This window comes from Lacerta agilis, chromosome 15 (assembly GCF_009819535.1).
Source record: "Lacerta agilis isolate rLacAgi1 chromosome 15, rLacAgi1.pri, whole genome shotgun sequence".
Classification (NCBI taxonomy): domain Eukaryota; kingdom Metazoa; phylum Chordata; class Lepidosauria; order Squamata; family Lacertidae; genus Lacerta; species Lacerta agilis.
Window position 1 is genome coordinate 3,001,190 of NC_046326.1, and position 23,107 is coordinate 3,024,296.

Genomic DNA, 23,107 nt, shown 5'->3' on the forward strand with positions numbered 1-23,107 from the left:
GTGATGAGGAAATGCACCAAAAATGTGAACAGAATAAACAGGGATATGCACAAGCATATCACCCATACTTGGTTTTAAAGGTAATATTGATTTTATATTTGTTTTCATAAATCATGAAATGTTTTGTGCACATTTGTTGTTTAATTGGCTTGTGAATTTAACTGTGTGTTATCTATTTTATGTGTTTCTTGCTTGGAGAGGGTTTTGATCAGGCAGTTTATAAATCTTCTAAAGAATTAAAGAAAAGAACTTTAGCAAAACACTGTCTGAAGTGCTTCCCACCCTCCTTTAAACACCAATGTTCAGTGGAGGGTGGAAGATGCTTCAGAGAGTAGTTTGTCAAACTGCTCTCTGAAGTGCCACCCTGTTTGCCTGGGCCTTCTGCCTGGGCCTCCTGCTACCTGCCCTGCTTACTTGCTCACTGGTTTGTCATCATGCTGGAGTTGTCATGGCCTCCTGTTGGCAGCCATGTTAACTGCAGCGTGATGACAGCCTTAATTTTTATTATACCGTAACATAAAAGGGCAAAAATAATCTATGTAAGCCATATCTAACTTGTGCCTTTAAGCAGCCATATAAAGTAGGGCTGTCAGCAAAGATTAGTAAACTACATAGCTCATTAATTAATCAGATTTGGAGGAAAAAGAACATATTACCAAACTATAAGCCTAAGGCAATTTAATAAACATACAGTGCAATCCCATTCAACTTTACTCAGAATTGTCCCACTCAGTTCAGAGAAATTTACTCGCAAATAAGCACACATTGAATAGCTTCCAAAACCTGCCACCTATGTTTAGAACAAAAGACCATTGTTAATGTTTATGTGTGTGTGTGTGTGTTTAAAAAGTCCATACTACCATACAATCCTAGAACAAAACAATCTCTCTCCCCAAAACAGATTCAAGTAGCTGAAACTAGATCTTCATCTTTTCCTCTCTTTTTTCCCCATTCTCTGAAGATTTTCACCTTGCCTTTGTTAGGATGTAGATGCTGATCATTCTTTCACACCCACTTTAATTCTGAGCCTGCTCCTGAACACCCAAGATTTCTGCTGGAGATGGGGGGGGGGGGGAGGAGGGTGTTGGGGGAATCCACCTTGATGCAGTCAAGTGATTCAGTGTGACTTGTCTCATGTCTATTGCTCAAGCCCTTCCCTTTCCCTCAAAACACACATCAACAGAAACTGGAACTCACAATGTATGAACAGCAAATTCCAGGGGGGAAATTGTGCTGAATCTGTTGTGGCAAAGTCTACAAAGAGCTCCATTAAAGAAGACAAGATTTATTATGGCATAAGATTTTGGGGGCTAGAGCTTGCTTTGCCAGATGCAACTACTGGTAGTCTTTAATCCACACCATGATAACTCTGTTAGCATTTAAGGTGCCTCAGAAGTTGTCATTATTTATTCCCCCCCCCTGCCCCCAAGCAACAAATGGTGATATAACCAGAACATACTTCCTGAACTCTTCTATACTTCATTAGAAAATTTGTTGTTTTCAGACCATTGTAGGAATTAGATCCCTCTGCTGTCCTCTTCCCCTTCCTTTACATTTAATAGTCCCATCCACTAAAAAACAGAAGGTGTGTTGGGAGGGGGCAAGTAGAATAAAATACCTGTTCTATTAACATCCAGGCCAAAGAAAACCTCAGACATTACCAATTTAATTTGGTCTTTGGAGCTTTCACTTGCAAGAAAAATGCCTTGCAAGAAACTATCCGTCACCTGTCGACTGACCCCAGTTAAGTCAGCTTGAAGTTCTGCCCTGCAGTGGCACTGTTGCAACTTGGAAGTTGAGCAACACCTTTGGTAAACACTTCCTCATGTAGCAGCAAGAATAAAGCCGAAGCAGTCATTCTTTGCTTTGCACAGTCAAAGGCAGGCTGGAGACAGCTCAAGTTGGCACTTCGGCTTCTGAAATCAAAGGGCTACTCCATCGCCTCATCAACCCCCTGCCCAAAATGATCAAAGGCCTCTTTGTTACAACTTGCATGGTACTTCTTCACCATCAAGGTAAGGTGGTTTTTTTTTAAGAAGCTAAAAGCAAAACTCCACCAGAACTTTGAAAACTTGTATAGTCCCCGATTAGTTTCTATAGCTTTGTCAGTGTTTTTAATTATTAACAAGCAAGTACATACCCAGTATGAGTTTCTACAGTCGCACCAAGGAAAGTCCCTAGAGATTTTGTTTCTGTTCCTGAGCGGATGCTTTTCTTTTCTGCTGTTTTATCTTTTCACATCTTGAAACAGGGCTTGAGAATGTCAGTTGGAAAGTTCTGAGAATGCCACAGTGTGGAACAAAAGAAAGTATTTCAGTCATTTGGGTATGAAGAGTTCCAAGAAAGTAGAAAGGGAGGATTGGTTTGTTGGAAGAAGTTGGAAGAAAGCAGCATTTTAACAGGAAAAAGTGTGTTCAGTTTTAAGCTGGCAGCAAGGGTGATATATAGATCATAGGCAAAAACTTGTATGATATCAATGATGACCAGCAGCTTGATAATAACAAAACTATATTTTGAGTAACGGTGGACTGAACTGTATTCAAGCCATCGTGACTCCAGTTACTTTGTGCACCAGTTTACAAGAATGGAAACCCCACAGGTCTGGTCTGGCACAAACCACAGTTAATAAAGGATACCGTTTATCTTCCCTTCAAATATGTAAGAATAATGCTACATAGGTGTTTATATAACACTTTAGAGTGTTTGAGGCAGCTTGCACACATTATCTCAATAAAGTGCTGTCTTAATATTCAGATTGTCCAGATCCATTGCTCAAAATGTTTTAATTCCTTTAGTGAGAAAGCATGGGAGTGAGTGGGAGCCAAGGGTGGTGAGTGTGATTTGCTCAAAAAACAAACATTTAATAAGATTAAGGAATGACAATTGTAATGTTAAATCTTCAAAGGCTGTAATCCTATACACACTTAGCTGGGAGCAAGCGCCACTGAATACAGCAGGAGTCCCTTCTTGATAAATGTGCATCGGATTGCTATGCAAACAATTTTTTAGTCTAGAGGAATGTTCAGAACACTATGGCACAGGAGGAAATCCCAGTAATTTCAATGGGCTGTCATGTAGATTATTTCTTTTGCAAGAGCAATCCTGCCTGTGTGCTGCAGGGAGGGACCGATGGCAGAGGCTCTGAGATGCCCAAGGTCATAATGGGTACATGGCAGCTTGGGATGAAGGAGAAATTAGATTTGGTTTGTGTTTAAGGAGGGATCTACTTTGTTCACACTTTTCAAAATGATGTGCAAATACAGCCATCCTTTGAAATTAGCATTTCTCTGAATTTTGCAGAGCAGTTCCCTAGCCAAAAAAGATGTACCAAGATGTATATTGCAGGGTAACACCTGCCTAACAAAGCAAATATTCATGAAAATAGCATACCAAAATGCTTTAGGTTTGGGGAAATGTATTAGAAAAAAATGTGTGTATTAAGAGAAATTAATACTGAAATGCAGTCCAATTTTCTTCTCTACTGATGTGGAGAACAGGAAAATGAGAAAATGAGAGAACCCAAAACTGACTGATTCTTCCATTCCTAATTGCAGCAGGGTGGAAGGAGGTTTTGCATTTGCTTTTTGCTTTTCAATTTTTTTAAAAAAGACTGATGGCTCTCCTGTGGGAGGGTGAATACATATGTCAGGTTAGGATATGACCTCTCTCCATCTGGAGGGGCATGTTGAGGGACCGGCAAGGCTTCCCCCTGATCCATCTCCTGAACACTTCCAACATGCCCACAATCTGCCCTTCCACCTTCCGCTTTCCCTCTCAGTGAAGACTTTCACACATTGATATGCATCACAAAGAGCTGTCACATTGGATCATAGAATTGTAGAGTTGGAAGGGGTCCCAAGGGTCATCTAGTCCAACCCCCTGCAATGCAGGAATCTTAGCTAAAGCATCCATGGCACATGGCCATTGAGGCTTAAACATTGTGGTCATCTGTCATGGATGCTTCAGTTGAGATTCCTGCATTGCAGGGGGTTGGACTAGGTGACCTTCTATAATTCTAGGATTCTATTATTCTGTGCAGTTGCCCATTTACAGTTAGCATCAGGACAGTATTCCTGGGTAGTATTCAGTGCTACCCACTGAGTAACTTGGGTTCATTAATTTTGATGGGTGTATTCTGTGTAGGACTTAGTGGAATACAACCCTTAGTTCTTATTCTTAGTTGACATCAAAATAACTAAACCAAATGGTAAATTGAAACAAAGCAGAGATATTTTTTTTTAAAAAAAAATATTACATATTGTCAACAATAAGAATAAATTATAAATTCACTGATGTTGATAGCAGTGCAAATAAGATTAATGTAGTAAAGTTATTCATGCTCATCAACCAGTATCTTCCATATTAGTTAAGACTGTACCTTGTAACTCACATGCTTGTATAGGATCCTTCACTTACATAATAAACATGCTCCACACAGATATCATTCTCCATATCCCTTATTTTAACATGAATAAGTGTGATCATACCTAAAATATCCCAAAATTTCACTAGCTGTTAATGAATTGTCATGTTCCTCTTTTTTCCAGTTATAAGTGAAGCTCTCTATTTTCCTTTTTTAAAAAAAATATGGCCACCAATGGGTCTATTGGGAATTTCTAAGTTCTTCCTAAATTAATTTATTTTGGATAAGTCCAAAATCGATGACCTTTTCTGATGGTGCAGTTCCTCTCTTGATGCTGTGCTTAAATGACCAGGCTTCTTACTGTGTTGAAGGAAATGGCCCCCATATGGAGCGCAAAGATGGTGTCCTATGAGCCCCACCCACATTCTGAACTAGTACAGCCCAGATACAGACTTTTCGACCTCATTGAGTCTGCTAAGAAACGTTGTTCATACTTAGATGCTGAATGTGAGTTCTGAACTCCTGTGGGCATTGTGGAAAGAGGCTTGTATGCACACCCCAGCCCTGGACCCACCTCCATTTGTGCTTAACTAGAGTCCTTCTTCTCAGGCTTAAATGGCCCCATAAATATCTCCCTTCAGTTGCTATGATTGTCTAAGGCAAATTGAGGTACCTGCTCCATTCCCATGCTCTAGGGCATGGGTAGGGAACCTAAGGTCCGTGGGCTGGATGCCCAATCACCTTCAGTCCAGCCCACGGACGGTCCGGGAATCAGTGTGTTTTTACATGAGTAGAATGTGTCCTTTTATTTAAAATGCATCTCTGGGTTATTTGCGGGGCACAGGAATTCGTTCATTCCCCCCCCCCAAAAAAATAGTCCGGCCCCCTACAAGGTCTGAGGGATAGTGGACCGGCCCCATGCTGAGAAAGTTTGCTGACCTTCCTCTAGAGTCACTGTTTACATGCCATAAGAGGCTAAGTGAACAGCCAGTGATGACAAGGAGTGTGGGGAGCAGAGGGTCAGGAAGCTCCAGCAGCTGCTAGTGGGTGTTCTGAGGGATTGTGGGCCTTGACAAATGCCTGTCAATGCTGACCCCTGGCGCTGGCACATTGCTATTAAGAAATCTCTGATTTCCCATTCAATTATTCAATGTCCCATGTGGCAATGTGGTAGCCCTCCTAGTGAGAAAGACTGACTACTGTATGGGCCTAGCTGCCACTTCTCCCTCCTCTTTCTCCATTCTTCCTTGTAACATGTAGTATGGAAACCTTTGGCCTGAGACCAGCCCTCCAAATCTCAGAACTCTCCCCAGGCTCTCCTTGGGTCATACATCTCACTGGACCTGCTTCACACTATCTGAGTGTTTGGGCCATGCTGGATTATATCTCATACCCTCCAACATTTCTCTGATGTCCTATTCAATTATTGTTATGTTATGTTATGATATTTATACCCTGTCTATCTGGTCAGTTTCCAACATATATAAAACACAATAAAACATTAAACATTAAAAAAACCTTCCTATACAAGGCTGCCTTCAGATGGCTTGGGGGCTGGATAACTCCATACCCTCCAACATTTCTCCAATGAAAATAGGGATGTCCTAAGGAAAAGCAGGACATTCCAGTATCAAATCAGAAGCAAGGATGGTTTCTGTAAATCTGGGACTGTCCCTGGAAAATATGGATACTTGGAGATATCCTTGAACTCTGATAATGTTTTTTGGATGGCAGAGAGTGTAGAAATTAATCTACAGTACAAAAATAACATTTGCATTCATTGCTCCACCTACTTCTGGCTCCTCCTACCTCTGGTATGTGGCCCTCTAAAGGTTGCTTAGAAGGGGATGTGGCCCTCAGGCTGAAAAATGTCCTCCACCCTAGTGTACTATAACACAACTGTGCACTTTATGCCCCCAACTGACAGCCAGTTGTGTGATGAAGGCCTGGAGGAAAAGCACAACGACTACACACCACATTTTGTGCTTGCAAATGGGTAGATTGGGGAAATCATGCAACAGTAGCAGTTCCACTTATCTTGCACTGTGTAGTTTGGTACGAGCTGCAGCAGCTAAAGCAGCAGCACACTGCTTGTTTCAAGGATGAGGGGTTGTTGTTCTGCCAGGGTCCTTAAATAGCTCTGAGTGAAGTCGCCCACGCCCTGCATTCTGCTAAGCAAGTCCTATGTTAGTTGTTGGCATGTTCTGTTCTCCAGGTTGCTGTTGAATAATTTGCCTTCAGGTTTGGCATACCCAAAATAGGTCTGCCCGCCCACACAGAGAACAAGATCCATAACGCCACCCTCTTACTCATGCCATCTGAGATGGAATAAATTCAGATGGAGTCCACCATCGAAGTATCTGTGTGGTATTCACAATTCCCAAATGCCTGTCCCTAGTCCATACTTTACTTACATGGAGCACGGGGCAAACCCTCTAAGCAGCGGGTGGTTCATTTGATCACTAGATCCATCTGTTTGAACACAGTATCATTTCATCAGTTGAATGAAGACTGCTGACTTTGGGGTCTGCTAATAAGCAACCCCAAAGTACTACTACTACTACTACACCCACCCTCATTCCCCCTCCTGGAATATTACCGAAGAATCCTGTGCACGCTTACTTAGAACTAAGCCCCATTGAACACAGTGAGACTTACTTCTAAGCGGCAGCCCTTCTTGCATTTGAAGAATGCACTCATCTCCCCCACCTCAGTCTTTTTTTCTTCTCCAGTCTAAACATACCCAGTAACTTCAACCTTTCCCCACAGGACTTATTTCCATTTTCATGGCCTTCCCCTGATCTTATTGTCATTTGTCTACACCAGGGAGCTTGTTGTTGTTGTTGTTGTTGTTGTTGTTGTTGTTGTTGTTGTCTTGGCCTGGCAGACCAGATTGCTTATCTGTCTACACCTTTGTGAACCAACTTTGACAGGTAGGTGGGTGGGACAACCCACCTGCCACTCACCTGACATCATTATGATGTCACATGATTGACTAATGGGTCGTCCTGCTTGTGTTGTGTTTCCCAAGCACCCAGCTGGTTGTGGAGCACTTGGGAACTGCAAAGGGGGATTTGCCACCCACATGCTATGGGTCTGGAAAACACTGAGCAAAAGGCTGGCAAAACTACTGTTGAAAGGGATCCACTGCATGATCAAGTTTCCCATGGGAAACTTAGTTATGCAACTGATCCAGCAGGCTTCAAGTCTCTTCCCTTCGGCTACACTCTTCTTAAAGTGAGCCATCACAGAGCTGCACACCTGGCAAACTTTGACCCATTTCTGTAGCATGTGGGAGATACACTCTGAATAAGGGGTGTGTATTGGGGCAAAGTTATCCAGCATTCTGATGCACTGAGTAGTGATGAGGCCTCATATACTCCCCAATTCATTTCCTGTTATTCAGTAGGTGTTTAAGTTCTAAGCATAGCCCTTTCCAGTGAAAAGCTAATTAGTCACTACTACTGTTAGCATTTCATAGCCTAAGGCCAATCTTATGTCTGGGCTGTGCTAAACATACAGGCAAGTCTCTGAAAGTAGTAATTTAATGGATGAACTTTATACCTGGCAGGCATGCTCACACATGATCTATGCAGATATGAATAGTCCTGGAAGAAAAAACAATTCTGAATTAAACAGTCATGGCCTCAACAAACTGTGACCAAAAAACCCTGATTCTTAAAAATAAAATAAAAAAAATAAACCAGAGAATCTGGAAGTTCTGAACGCAATAGTTTCATGCAAACTTTGCAAAGATAAATATAGTTAGTAGTTGGCAAGCGGTTGGAAACTAGGCATGCAAGAGAATATGTATGAGGATAGTCCACATCTGTGAATGGCACATATTTTCTTACATTTATATCCCACTTTTTCATCTACCATTGAACTTAAGGTGGCATACATGTGACCCATATGTTTGTTCAGCTCTGCCTGCAGAGATGTGGGTGTGAGTGTGGAGGAAAGCAATAATGTTTGGGACATATGGAGCATTTTAACTAGAATGCCCCTAACTCATAGTGTCCAAACAGGAGAATATTATTGTCTTCATGAGTGGCCACTGCACCAGGCTCCACCCTTCTCAGAGGCCTGTGAGGCTGCAGAGGTGAGCAACAATGAACACAACTAATCCAACAGATAGCCCACAAGTGTCCCATTACAATTGAGACATCCTGTTTTTTATCATGAGACAAAGCGGCCATTTTGGTTACCGTGATCTTGTGTGATTTCATGGTGTGATTTCCCTCCCAAATGTGCTTTTTTGGGACGCAATCTTGCACGGTGCTCCAAAATGTGTCTTTAGGGATGTCATACCCCCCAAAGTGCTTTTGAGTGGGGGCAAACCACAATGCAACCAAAAGATGGGAAGATGGTGTGTGGGAAGATGGCGTCCTGAATTTTGGCTTCAAAGTGTTGGAGGGTATGGGAGGAGGAGGGGAAGGAATATGTCACAATCACATGCATGATTAACCTTATTGTTTAAACCACATGAGCCCTCATAGCAATCACAAAACCACATAAAGTAGAATAAAGATCCAACAACAAAATGATAAATATACAATCCCAAAACTGAGATCCAAAGCATTTGTCTAACAAATAAATTGTTGATCTAACAACCATTTATAGCCCTAAAGCTATAAAAGTGAAAGTATTTACCATTCTTCTAAAAGCCAGGAAGGATTAATTTGGCTGGAGAATGAATTCCATATGGTATCTTCATTTTTGGTGCTGATTATAGAAAATTTTCCCAAGTTGTTATTTTTCGCAGGAGTGAATATCTGGGGATATTCAGGATAAGTCTGCCCTGAATTGACAAGACTCATTTCTCAGCAGTTTTGCCCACCTCAAATTTGACTAATTTGAATTTGTTTAGGGCCTAAATTGTAGGCTATGGCTTTTCATGTGCATGGCATGGGAACATAAGATACTGAATCTTATACTGTCCATCTAGACTGCACTAACTGGCAATGCATTCCAGGACTTCTGACCTACCTGGAGATACCAGGGATTGAACCTGAGACTTTCTGCATGCAGAGCAGATGCTGTGCCACTGAGCTACTGTATGACCTTTCCTCCATATGGAAATAGCTATTTTTTGCCATAGTCCACATACAATTTAGTAGCAACTTTGCAATTTTGTGTCTATTTCAGCTTAGGGATAGAAGAGAAATTCAATTTGGTTCACATTTTAATGCAAATACTGTATATCTAATTCGCAGTTGCGTATTCAGACCCAGAAAACTCCCCCCTAAATACATTCACACTTGACTCAAAGAAAAACAAATGGCAAACTGATGCAGAAATGTTGTCGGAATGTTGGAAACTGAATTTATGATTGGGATAGCAGAAACTGAGGAAAACTAAAACTGAAAATTTGGTCCATTCATACTACGGACTGTGGATTTATGATCATCTGGATAATCTCCATCACTGATTTGTGCTGAACCATTTCTGGAGTCCACTTCTCGACAGGAAAAAGGGTATTTGGCAATCAGCATACAGAGGTACATTTTCAGGTTTAGGATGGGTTGGCGGAGGCAAGATTCACCACAAGAGATAGTTGTTTGCTTTCAGATAAATTTGATTTGAACATGCCCTCACTCCGCCGTAAGGGCACATTTTAGAGCACATTGTTGTTATTCCTCATAATATTGAGAAATTGCACTGCATCTGAGGCGTTGCTATACATGTTTTGTAACCTGCAGGAAAAACTGCTGCCCTCCAGACTCCCTAAATCAGGGATGGGGAACCTGTGGCCCTCCAGGTGTAGGAGGAGTATAGCTCTCATCATCCCTAACCATGCTGGCTGGGGTTGATGGGAGCTGGAAGGACCACAGGTTGCCCTTGATACCTTGTTGGTGTCTCATGGCAAACATTGGATTTGGATTTACAATCCTTGGACTATGCATGCCCTCACTGGTGATTGTGGGTGGGTGGCAGGGCAGGGTGTGTTCTAGACACAACAGGCTCTTGGCCTCTGAACAAGGTTGTTGACAGGTTGAACTAAATAGAAAAGTTTGCAAAGAATATGCTCTATAATTTGAGATGATTCATCACAATTTCCTCTCTAAGTCACCTCCTCCTTAGCTTTACATCTTTATAAACCAATACTTACTCATCCATAAGTCAGTCCTCATTCAACCTCTTTCTGCTGAGCCCACTTTCAACCCAAGCTGGAGGCAGAGGGATTTTCCTTTTCCTGACTTAGTCACCGAGGCTTCACTCAGATAAGATGGAATTGCTGCTGGTCAGTGGGAAAGCTGATCCAGGATTAGGGGATATGTGGGGACAACTGTGAAAAAGGTGAAGGGTGTGAAAGGGACCATTAGGAAAGGAATTAAAAATAAAACTGAAAATATCATAATGCTGATATACAAATCTATGGTGTGACCACACTAGAAATACTGTATATTGTTTTGGACACTATGCCTCAAAAAGATTTTGTAGAGTTGGAAAAGGTTAAGAAAGCAGCAACAAAAATCAAGAGAACGGAGCAATTCCACTATGAGGAAAAGTTACAAAACTTGGAGCTTCTTAGTTAAGAGAAAAGACTAATAACCATATACATGATGCATAAAGTGGAGAAGTGGACAGGGAATGGTCCCTGCCCCTCGTCACTCATAATACAAGAATTCAGGGCCATCCAATGAAGCTGAATGTTGAAAGATTCAGGACAGACAAAAAAACAAACAAAACCACCCTTCTTCATAGGTAAACTATGGAATTTGCTCCCACAAGAAGCAGTGATGGCGACAGATTTGAATGAATTTAAAAGAGGAGTAGCCAAATTCATGGGGGATAAGTCTATCAGTGACTACTTGCCACAATGACTATGTTCTACATCCACGGTCAAAATCAGCATGCCTCAGAGTACCAGTTTCTGGGAATTACAGATGTGGAGAACGCTGTTGCACTTGGGTCTTTCTTGTGGGCTTCCCACTGAGGCATCTGGTTGGCCACTGTGAGAAGAGGATGCTAGACAAGATGGGCCGTGGGCCAGATCCATAAGGCTCTTCTTATGTTCTTATGGGTGGGATTGCGCTCCGATTGAAATACCACATTCAAAATTTGAGCTGATTTGACTTTGCTGAGATAGCAGCAGTGTCCAGGAGTGCCTTTCTGTGGCTTTGACTAGCACACCAGCTGTGCTCTCTCTTGGACAAAACAGATATGGCCTTTGAAATGGGTTTAGACTCTTCAGCTGATGCAAGATGCAACGGACAAGGCATTTGACTCTGGATTACTTGTGGGGGGGGGATATCACTTCAGTATGTTTCTGGGGACAATTCAGAGTGCTCCCCATGATCAAGAAAGCCCTAATGTTTGGGGCCCTGACTATTTAAAGAACCATCTTCTCCCACATGGCCCTGCCTACCCACTTCATTCATTACTAAAGTCTTCGTTCTGCATTCCTTTGCGTTCAGATGGTCAGCTGAATGAGGCACTGGATAGCAAGTCCTCAGAGACGCACTGAGACTGTGGATCTCCTGACGTCAGGAGGCCAGAGGGCTTCCTCTTTTGTGGCCTTTAGCTGCAGTGTAAAGGCATTTCTGTTACCTCAGCTGTTTGTTTTTTCCTCCTTAGTAATATGAATGTTTTCAGTTGTATCAAGTTTTGCCTCTCTGTTCTGTAGCTTATTTTCTATTATAGATATAATATACCTATATTATGAAATAGAGATATGTGTTACCTTAGACCACCTGTGATGGACAGCTGAGCCAGACCGGAGTCTGGTGATGTAGTGCCTCGGAATTCCAGCAGAGGGCTGGAGCCTCTCTCTGATTGGCTACCAAGAGGGGGTGGAGCCAGCGCTTTGGGAGGGAGAATAAAAGGAGCCGTTTCTGAGAATCAGATGGGGAGATGGATTAAGAGAGAGCAATTAAGTTTAAAGAACTGAAGTGAAATCACTGGAAATAAGCTGTGCATTTACCATGTATTCTAGAAACCTATAATATCTAACTGAAGAGTAATAACTTAAAATAAACAACTGAAGTTTAAAAGAAGTTATGTGTTTACTACCTTGTTTAGAAGCCTGTAATATCCACAAGTTTTAGCATAATTATTAATAAGTTAACTGTTCCCTGAAAGTCCTTTATCAGCTGACACCACCTTTGTTTTATCAGCTTTGTTCTGTAAAATAAATCTTTTCTTATTTGGACAACTTTTGCCTGAGTCTCCAAGGATATAAGTTTACCCTCACACAAAACCCAAAAGATAATCCGTGGTGGTTATATATAGGGATCCGCCACACCATCTCTGAGGTCTTTATGGCTGGAAAGGCAGAACATGCACTTTTACAAGTGCCATATAATATTTGCTGGGGTTTCATCCTTTAGTGTGGCACACCACACATTGGAACTCTGCCTATTTACATTATTCATGTGTCCTCTTTATACTATTATAGACACCTATTCAAAACTTTTTTCAGCAAGGTTTTTCAGATATGTATTTTAGTTAGGTATACTAGGGTTTAATATCTTCTGATTTTATCTGCATATTACTTATAACTGTTTTATGTACACCACTTGAGAAGGTTTTTGTTTCTAATTAAGAGGTTTATATATAATAAACAACAAAGTACATAAATGATAAATTCTCTCTCACTATCCTAGCACACAAACACACACACACACACACACACACACACACACAAATGCTGCAACATCTATGCAACAAATAATAATTAAAAGTGGAGTGACATGTGACTAGTCCCTATGTAGACCCTCCTTCCCAAGTAGTGTGCTAATATTGAAATGTTTGCATATGAGTGTGTATACTAGCCCTCCCAAACCAGATATTCTACAGATGTTGGCCACCAACTCCTATCAGTCACAACCAGCATCACCAATGGTCAGGGATGATGGGAGTCGTAGTCCAGGAGCATCTGGAGGATGCCAGGATGGGGGAGGCTGGTATGCATTGATGCTGTGAATGTCACAGAATGTTCAGAAGTATTTTTAATGCTGCAAGGGGAATTATGAAAGGTGAAAGTCCATGCAGCTGCTGTGAGTTAAGTGGACAAGAATTCCATTACATGGATGCCACAATGAAGAAGGTTTTTTTCCAATGTATTGACTGAATGATCATACAAAGTAATGTGTAGTGGTCCTTCATGCAAGTGGTCCTCTCAAGCTGTTCAGGCTTTCAATGTAATAACTAGTACGGGCATTGGAACTCTGGCCCATGGGCCAAATAGACCTGTTACAGTCTAATTTGTCTTGCAATGCCATTATCACCAAACCATGCCCACACAACTGACACCATATGTGGGGTAGGGCTGCAGGAAAACAATCAAGAGCTTGAAGTGAACTTCTGGTTGTTCCTATGCAGGTGTGGCTTGCTGAAGGTAATCGCCTCTGTGATCAGGGAGTGCCCATCAGGAACTTTTCAATGCAATTAGGAGAACTTGCTGTCAACAATAATAGGCTAATTGGTCCTAAGAGCAAACCGTATGGTGATTGACAGGTAGGCAACTGTTTCCACCTGGAAGCAGTTCTCCAACTCTAAAGTAGCACTTTCTGTTGGATTTGAAAATAAATTACAAGCTGATGAATCTAGTAAAATAGGGGAGGTGTCACATGATCTAAAAAAAAAAAAGCCCTGATCAAAACTTTTGTTGCTGCTTTTTCTACCCACTGAAGTGTTCAAATTCTTTTCAAAGATACTTGTTGAATATGGAATTTTAAAATCATCATCATAATCAGTACTAATGGGATTTGGACTTCTTTGCATTTTGATACATTTTGACTCTTCTGTGTCTTGGTGCTAGGAATATTCTATAGTCTAGATTTGCAAGTTGGCAAAAAATAAAACATTAAAGGGGGCTTTGTGTTCTAACCATAAGCACTTTGTTTACTGAAGCATGATGTTTTATTTTGCACTTGTGAAATGTTGCCCTTTCATCCTGGATTGACACTTGTGAAATGATGTCCTTCCTTCCTAGGTTGAGATTGTTGTGATATGTGTATGCGTAAAAAGGTTATCACATCAAAGTTGCCTTGCCCTGGCTTCCCGTTGCTGTAGATTGTCCTTTTCAAACAGCAACAACAGTAGCACAATACCTTTATCAAGATCGACTGAAAGACATGAAGTAGGGAGATAGCTTCCACAAAACTCTTCCACTGGCTGAATCTATCTATATATATATATATATATAAATGTTCCCATTGTGTGCGCGCGTGACACCACCTTGCTCCGCTGGACCAAAGCGCATCAAATTTAGGACATAGCGTAACATGACCATCAAGGAAGGATCTGGCATAATAAAACTTCAAAAAAAACCCACACCTATCATGCCTAAAATATAGAATAAAGGCAAAAAAATGGCGCACACAGAACTGAAGACTTTGAACAACAACCAATAGAAAGGCTCATCGCAGGGCAGCATCACAGACTGTGCGCCGAACAAGAAACCTCCTTCACCTCAGTCCTCCGTTTTCCTGTGTGCAACTACCGGAGGAACCGACAGCAGGGACAGCCCCCATTAAGCTCCCTAGCCCCAGCCTCTGCACTCTTACCACAGTTAAGAGGAAGGCCTAAACTCTTCTTAGTAGTTTCAGCTCCAGGCAGGAAAAGGTTTTTAGGCCCGGGCCATACCATTCTTTATGGCGGGGGGGGGATGTAGGATGAGAAAGCTCAGCAACTATTCTTCGCTCCCTATCCTGTCTCCACACACAATCCTTTCTGCACTGCTGTATCGCTTTACAAACGAAACTCCAGTTATCAGAAGGGGAAAAAGCGCCACACACAAATGTATAAGAACCCTACCAGTTCCCCATCACCCCTCCTTGCATCGTTATGGTCCCTTCTGACCCCAGGCTCAATGCCAGAGCGGACTGTACCATGTATCAGGTTTCCGGAGGGGGGGGGAGATGTTAAATCTAGGGCAAGGGTTTAATTCTATTAAAGGGGCAGGCACGCATTTAAGAGAGAGACCAGGATTTGGATTTGGGACTAGGGTGGGGGAGAATGCTCCCCAGTGCCCTCACTTAAAATGGCCGCCGTGCTGTTTTTACATGAGTAGAATGTGTCCTTTTATTTAAAATGCATCTCTGCGTTATTTGTGGGGCATAGGAATTAGTTCTTCCCCCCCCCCCCCAAAAAATACAGTCCGGCCTACCACATGGTCTGAGGGAAAGTGGACCGGCCCACGGCTGAAAAAGGTTGCTGACCTAAAGGGACAGGGAAGAATGAAAACAGGAGCTTTCAGAATACTCTTGGGGTCAGGAGAATTTTTAAAAGCAAAAACAAAACAAAACAACAACAACAAAAAACACCACAGCAACGCGTGGCCGGGCCAGCTAGTGTTAAATAAAAGAAGGGGGAGGGAAAAGAGGAGAAGATACTGGTCTGAGAACATGGCCTGAAGGAGCAGAAGGCCACAACCTTGCTGAAAAGTAAGCAGGTCAGTGCCAGGATGGGTGACACCCTGGGGAACACATGAACGCTGCCTTGGGTTCTGTGGCAGAAGAAAGGTGGATTATAAATGTATGAAAAGGAATTACAATGATGAAAAATGGCATGGTAAAACGTCTCATCTGTAATACTTAAAAGTCTTAATAAGCTGATTCAGAAAATTCCTTGCAGATTTATTAACAGTGCAATCCAATACATGTCTTCTCAGAAGTAGAACTCATTGGCTTCAAAATAAAAATAATAAAAAAAATTCCTTCCAGTAGCACCTTTGAGACCAACTAAGTTTGTTCTTGGTATGAGCTTTCGTGTGCATGCACACTTCTTCACGAAAGCTCATACCAAGAAAAACTTAGTTGGTCTCAAAGGTGCTACTGGAAGGAATTTTTTTATTTTTTATTTTGCTTCGACTACGGCAGACCAACACGGCTACCTACCTGTCATTGCTTCAGTGAGACTTGCTTCTAGATAAGTGCAAAAGACTTTAGACTGCATCAACCACATATTGGGACAAAGGAGCAGTGGCCATTCTCCCTTTGAAAAGATGAAGGGGTATCTAAGCACGGGAAGAAGATGATATTCTACTATCTTTGATGTGACTTGCTTTATGGGGGGGATAATCTGCTCTCCAACCAGTAGGTTTGGTTTTATTCTTAATAATAATAATTTATTTATTTATTTATACCCTGCCCATCTGGCTAGGTTTCCCAGCCACTCTGGGCAGCTCCCAATCGAATATTAAAAACACAATACAGCATTAAACATTAAAAACTCCCCCAAACAGGGCTGCCTTCAGATGTCTTTTAAAAATAGGATAGTTGCTTATTTCCTTGACATCTGATGGGACGGTGTTCCACAGGGCAGGCACCACTACCGAGAAGGCCCTCTGCCTGGTTCCCTGTAACATCACTTCTCACAGTGAGGGAACCGCCAGAAGTCCCTCGGCGCTGGATCTCAGTGTCCGGGCTGAACGATGGGGGTGGAGAAGCTTCTTCAGGTATACAGGACCAAGGCCCTTTAGGACTTTAAAGGTCAGCACCAACACTGAATCAGAAATGTACTGGGAGCCAATGGAGGTCTTTCAGGACCGGTATTATATGGTCTCCCAGTCACCAGTCTAGCTGCCGCATTCTGGATTAGTTGTAGTTTCCAGGTCACCTTCAAAGGTAGCCCCACGTAGAGCACATTGCAGTAGTCCAAGCAGGAGATAACCAGAGCATGCACCACTCTGGCGAGACAGTCTGCGGGCAGGTAGGGTCTCATTCTGCGTACTAGATGGAGCTGGTAGACGGCTGCCCTGGACACTTTAATACTTTAGCATTATATTTATCTCCCACCTTTCCTCCAAGGTACTCAACCCTGGGAGGTAGGGTGAGGATTTGTGACTGGTCCTGGGAGCTTCATGACTGAGTGAGGATTTGAACTCTGGTCTTTCAGCTCTTATTCCAGCATTCTAACCGCTGCATTATGCTGCCATCCTGATACTACACTGGCTCCCACATTGATTCTTGACACCTTGTCATTCTTCAGAGTTCAGCCCCTTCCTCCAGTCTTTGGCAGTTAAGATCTCAGCTGAGTGCAGAGATACATCATGTCTTACACACGAGCTGTGGTCCTTGGATGAAGGGTGGTATATAAATTTACTAAATTAAAAAGTTAGAAAATTTAGGACAGAGGAAAGAAAGTACCTTTCTGCATAGCATATAGTTAAGCAATGAAATTCAGTCCTGCAAGATGTAATGACAGCCACTAATTTGGATGACTTTAAAAAAGAATTAGACAAATTCATGCAGGGTAAAACTATGAGTGGTAGTGTGTTATGTTGGCTGCATTCTACCTCCACTGCTGGAGGCAGTCTGCCTCTGAATACCAGTTGCCAGAAATCACAAATGGAGATGACGCTATTGCACTCAGGACCTGCTTGCAGGCTTCACATAGGCATCTGGTTGGCCAGCATGAAAAGAGGATGTTGGACTAGATAGGCCTTCTATCTGAGGTTCTTCTGAGGCTCCTGTAGTGCACAGCCTGCCATTTTGCATGGTGCAATTGGTGTGGTGTATTTCGAATCGTTGCATTTGAACATGTTGAAGGGCATTTTCTTAGCATATCTTTCACCTAAGAACAAACTGTGAGAACAGTGGAAGACAAGCTGCTGAAGAGGAAATGAACACAGCAGATGCACCAATAGAGCTTTGAGTGGTTAGGAAGGTGGACTTGGGCAACGATCAGTGATGTGGAAATGGGAGTGTTACAAATATTGTATGTTGGATACTTGCCTTAGGGCAATTCAGCTGAAAATATTACATGGAATGTATTGGACTCCCAAGTTTGTTTATTCATGGAAGGATCAAAAATTCCACTGGGCTTGACCTTATCATTAGGCAGTGTGAAGCGGTTACCTCAGGCAGCAGTAGCTGGAGGGTGGGAAAGAGCAATAGTTCCCACCAGTCATGCCTTGAGACTGGGCATTCCCCTCTTTTGTGTCTCTGCTTCCTCTGCTAGTTTCTGTTGGCTGGTGTGATGAAGTAACATTCAACTTCCAGTCTACTTGGCATCTGTATATGGAACACAAGATGCAAAGTAGTACTGGTGAATCCTGGGAAAGCACAAGTTCTTTGGTGCATCTAATTCTTTATTTACATTTATTGTCCCATTCATTCAGTTTACATTTGGAGAACTTCCACTCCAACAATTAACACTAGCTTGCAGTGTTCAAAAAAGGGGTGTTTTCCCTGACCCTTTGAGATGCTCACTTAGCTGCAGTTTTTATAAGGGGACCATGATATAGAGTAGCATAATTTAGCTAAAATTGTGTAGTGGCTTGTGGGTTCCATTAGGCCCTCCCCCTTACCTCCCCCCCCACCATGTTGAACACTTGTCCCAGTGGGGTGTGGGGAGAAAAACAATTGTGTGTACAGGAACAGCCCAAAGAGATTTTGCTGCCTGGAGCAAAGACAAGCTGGCAACCCCTATCATTCCATGTACAGAAGCTAAAAAGGTTGCAATGGAATGTTACACAAACACTAGCAACATGGAGCATGCTCCGCTTCACCCCATCTTTCCCTGCCCAGCAGCTGCACTTGTCAGGTGGGTACTGCTGAGAGTATCATATGTCCCAGAGGTGCTCTTAGCTTGTATTAAAAACTGGGCTCTTGTTGCAGCTCCAGCTCTCTGGAATCAATTGACAGTTGAAATTAGATAGCTAGCATCGTGATTTTTCAGCCTCTACTGAATACACACACACACACACACACGTTTAAGAAGGCTTTCCCTGAGCTGTGAAGAAATTGTTTTATTGCTTTCAGAGTTTGTAAAGATGGTTTGAATGTTTTTAGAGTTTGCTGAAATCATAGAATCTTAGAATTGTTGGGCTGTAAGGGACTGTGAGGGTAATCTAGTCCAACCCCCTGTAACGCAGGAATCTTTTCCCCAATGTGGAGCTTGAACCCATGATCCTGAGATCAAGTGTCTCATGCTCTGCTGGCTGAGCTAACCTGATTGTATTGTTTTAAAGACTTGTGTATTATTCTGTATTTATCTTTCACATCACTTGTATGGATTTATGTTACAAAGTGGTCTATAAATTACTTGATGGTGATCAGAGGTGCCGAGTTGTGCCCAACATTGTGGGGGCCTGTTGTGCACGCGCAATGCTCACCTATGATGTAGTTTTAATTGTTTCTGAGAGTGCATGGATTTTTGTTATACTCATATTTTTAAAGGCACCATTTGTGTAGGTGTTTACTCTGCTGTGATTATTTTGATAACCCTATACACTGCTTTTGATGCTTAAGACCCTTGTAGTCCAAATAAATGAAACTGAAATTGAAACAGGGAGTCATTGTGGGAAGTGAAGCAGGGTTAGTCCAGAACACTTTAATCTCTCAGTTTGCCTTTCACTGGCTCTCACGCAGCCCCAAATGGACTGTGCCCCTTGACAGAAAAGAATTTTCCCATCTCTGGGGTAAGAGTGTTTGTGTGCTCACACATTTTCTGCATGTACCTTGGGTGCAGAATTAGCTGAAATGAACAGACGGGCTCAAACAGCAAGTAGTCTCCTCCAGACTACATCTTGCTAGCAGGTTGCAAAATTTATGGGAGGATCCTATGCATATTTCCTCAAAAGTAAGTCCCATTGTGTTCAAGGCAGCTCACTCTCAGGTAAGCATATATAGAATTTTAGCTGTAGGTTTGTCACTGTTGGAGGCAGTGTGCCCCTGAATACAAGCTGCTGAGAAAATCACAACTGGGTATAGTGTTGTTGTGCTCTGCTGGTTGGCCACTGTGAACACAGAATGCTGGACTCAATGGGCCTGATCCTGCAGGGCTCTTCTTATGTTCATTTGTTATGTTGCTGGGTTGTGGTTTTTTTTTTTCCTGGCTTCTTTCAAATGGCCAAACTCTTTCCTTCAGCAAGAGAGCAAGGGTGTGTGCATTCGTTATTATTAGCCACCACCTGTCAAAGGCTGTTAAATCAGCCATTTCAAGAAACAAACAAACCATGCAAAAGAAATTTGTATGGAGAGAAGGTCGTTTAATGTATCTGGGCTTCATTTCAGAAGGAAACAGGATCTAAGCTGGACTGTTCACTTAAGTTATTATTATTATTTTATTATTTTTAAATGATATACAGCCCTTCATATGAAGATCACAGGGCAGTTCACAACATGAATGACAATTAAATCGTGTGGGAAAGGGAATTTCAGAATAAAGCAAACATTTCTCTCTTTCCTCCTCAATGAAGGGAACTCACTGAAGGAACTTCCTGGAGTGAAGGACTACGAAGTAGTGTATCCACAAAAAATCCATGCATTGCACAAAAGAGATGTCGGAGGAAGTCAGAACCACAAGGTAAAAAAGAACTGCCTGTTTGGTTGTGTACAAACAGCAATTTATGGTGGATTTGATGCATCAAACATGTACATGTTTTTTGTGCCTTCTATTTCCACCCCTACATCCTTTTTCTCAGCACTTGAGCACAATTTGGCCATTTTGTTTCCATCAGCGCCAAGGAAATGATGCCGTGTCCATTTCCACTGGTTGCTGCTGAAGGCATGTTTACAGTATTTCTTATTTTTAGAACAGCTGCTTTGTGCAGGACTGCTCTTGTGCAAAACAGCTGCATTGAAAATAGAAGTAAAATTGGCCTTTGTAGGTACAGGAGGGAGGGAGGAAGACACTTTCTCCAAACAACTCTCCAGCAGATAGTTATTCCCATCCAGACTTGACTATGTGTGCTTGTGTGGGAAACATGCTGCTTATGTTACACTCCAATGCACACCACAGCTTCCTGTGTTGGGGGGAAGATAGTGTGGAGAGCAGAGGCACTGATGCCTCTGCCTGCCTGGCCAGGGCCATGAGGTGGGGTGAAGCGGCCGTCACAGGCACTGGAAGCCAAAGATCTCGCTGGAAAGCCCACTGGTAGCGGGATGCCCATGTGGGCAGCAACTCGTTGGCTCTCCAGTGGTGGGGGCAGGGGCATGTTCCCATTTCACAACCCCTGTTTGTGGCTGTTTGTGGCCACAGAGCTAGCAGCCTGAAGAATGCCTTTGCTAGGCATTCTTCAGGCTGCTAGCTCTGTAGCCATTGGGCTCAAGCATGACACACAATTTTAAACTGCTTTTTTGCGAATCTGGTAAATCAAACAACAACAACTCTGGGTTTGGTCCATGTTTGCTACTGCACTAATCCAGGGACAAAAGCATTTTAAAAAAAGAAAAAAAGATGTGTGTACAAATGTGCACAATGGGCCTCAGGTTTACAGATTGGGGAAGTGGCAATTGAGGTGGTAATTAGTAGTAATTGAAATTGTAGCTTCCCGGACCTGAGGCCTTACTGTGGCCTTCAAGACGCAAATGAGTGACTTGGGACGAGGCCTTTAATTCAGCTGTATTTATTAGCAGTTGTTGTGATGATATACTGTAGCATTTTCCTTTGTTTGCCTGTCCCCTGCAAAAAACCCCACCTCTAATCAACTGCTGCTCATCCACACTTTTCAAATGCAGGCCAAGTATGAAGATGCTGCAGACTATGAAATGAGAGTGAATGGAGAGAAGGTGGTCCTTCACCTCGAAAGAAACAAGTAAGTTAGAACTGCAGTTTTCTTAACATATTCAAGGTGACAACATGGCAGAAAATAATGGAGGTTATAAGGAGCACATTCCTGTGGCGATATTCTTTCCCCACAGTTATTATGTTTTTAAGAAATAATGCATACTCTAGAGCAGTGAATGAAGGTCTGTTACTATAGTGGTTCGTACACTTGCTGGAAACAGGCAGTGGCAGAAGACAGCAGCACTCACATGACCCCCCAACAGCTGGGTCTCTGATGGTTACTGGCAAGGAGAGGGAGGGGAGGGGAGCAGAAAGGTTGGCACAAGGCCAACCCACCAGCAGAGCCGTAGCTAGGTGATCTTGCACCCCTGGCAGAACTGCCCAGATTTCGCCCCCTAGCCCTGGACAAATTAGCTCTTCTTTCTGCCTCTCCTCCAATACCCCCTCCACCCATTCAATTCATCCTCTATTAAAAACCATTTATTATGAGGTAATAATCGATATTTATATTTATGGACATATTTTTAGCTGATTTTGCACCCTCCCCCCATCGCCTGCACCCCTGGTGCCCCACCTCACCACCCCCTAGCTACGGCCCTGCCCACCAGCAGGAGCACTGGATTGGCTCAACAGTGTATTTGCAACACATCTCCCCCCATCTCAACCCCTCCCCCACTCTCTTTCCTGGTAAACATAATTGACCCAGCTGCTGGGAAGTTAGGTAAGCACCCCCGCTTCCCCATGCCATGCACCACTGGCAGTGGTAGCTGTTGCCCATTGGGACTGGTAGAGCAGATGGCAGAGCAGGTGGAGCCGGAGCGAATGACGGGCAGAATCAACTAATTCTGGGTTTGTTCCCATCCTCCTTCCTGTTGTATTCTACAAGGGCAACCCTGTGACAAAGGAGGAAGGTGACAGTCAGGGCCCCCCCCCCATGAACTGGCTGTAAATGAGGAGACTGGCAAGTGAGATCTTGGTGGGGCAGCACCCCATTTGTCCTACTGGGCCAGCCTACAGTGATGTTTGGAAACAGTTAAACAAAACATGCCCCCAAAGAAATATTCTGAAACAAGACTACCCCAGAATAAATATTTCCAAACACCTGGAGTTTATTCCGCACCACTCTTTTACTAGTGGTGTGTTCCCAAGTTTTGTGGTCTTTTTCTAGTTATGCCTTAAGATTCCAAGATTCCTTCTTGCTTTATGCATTTAAAATATAGATGGATCATGGGGATTCCACTTTTTTTAAAAAAAATAAAAAGGTAGACTGTGCGAGTCTCC

The 23,107-nt window shown here is 42.7% G+C and overlaps 1 protein-coding gene across 1 annotated transcript in view; it reads left to right on the plus strand.

Moving 5' to 3' along the window:
• Positions 1-1,829: 1,829 nt before the first annotated feature.
• ADAM28 (ADAM metallopeptidase domain 28) overlaps positions 1,830-23,107 on the plus strand; it is a 67,341-nt gene continuing 46,063 nt past the window's right edge. The window contains exons 1-3 of the mRNA XM_033171617.1: positions 1,830-2,015; positions 20,517-20,623; positions 21,778-21,854. Coding sequence (XP_033027508.1) covers positions 1,964-2,015; positions 20,517-20,623; positions 21,778-21,854 — 236 coding nt within the window. The 5' untranslated portion in view covers positions 1,830-1,963. The remainder of the gene's footprint in view (positions 2,016-20,516; positions 20,624-21,777; positions 21,855-23,107) is intronic.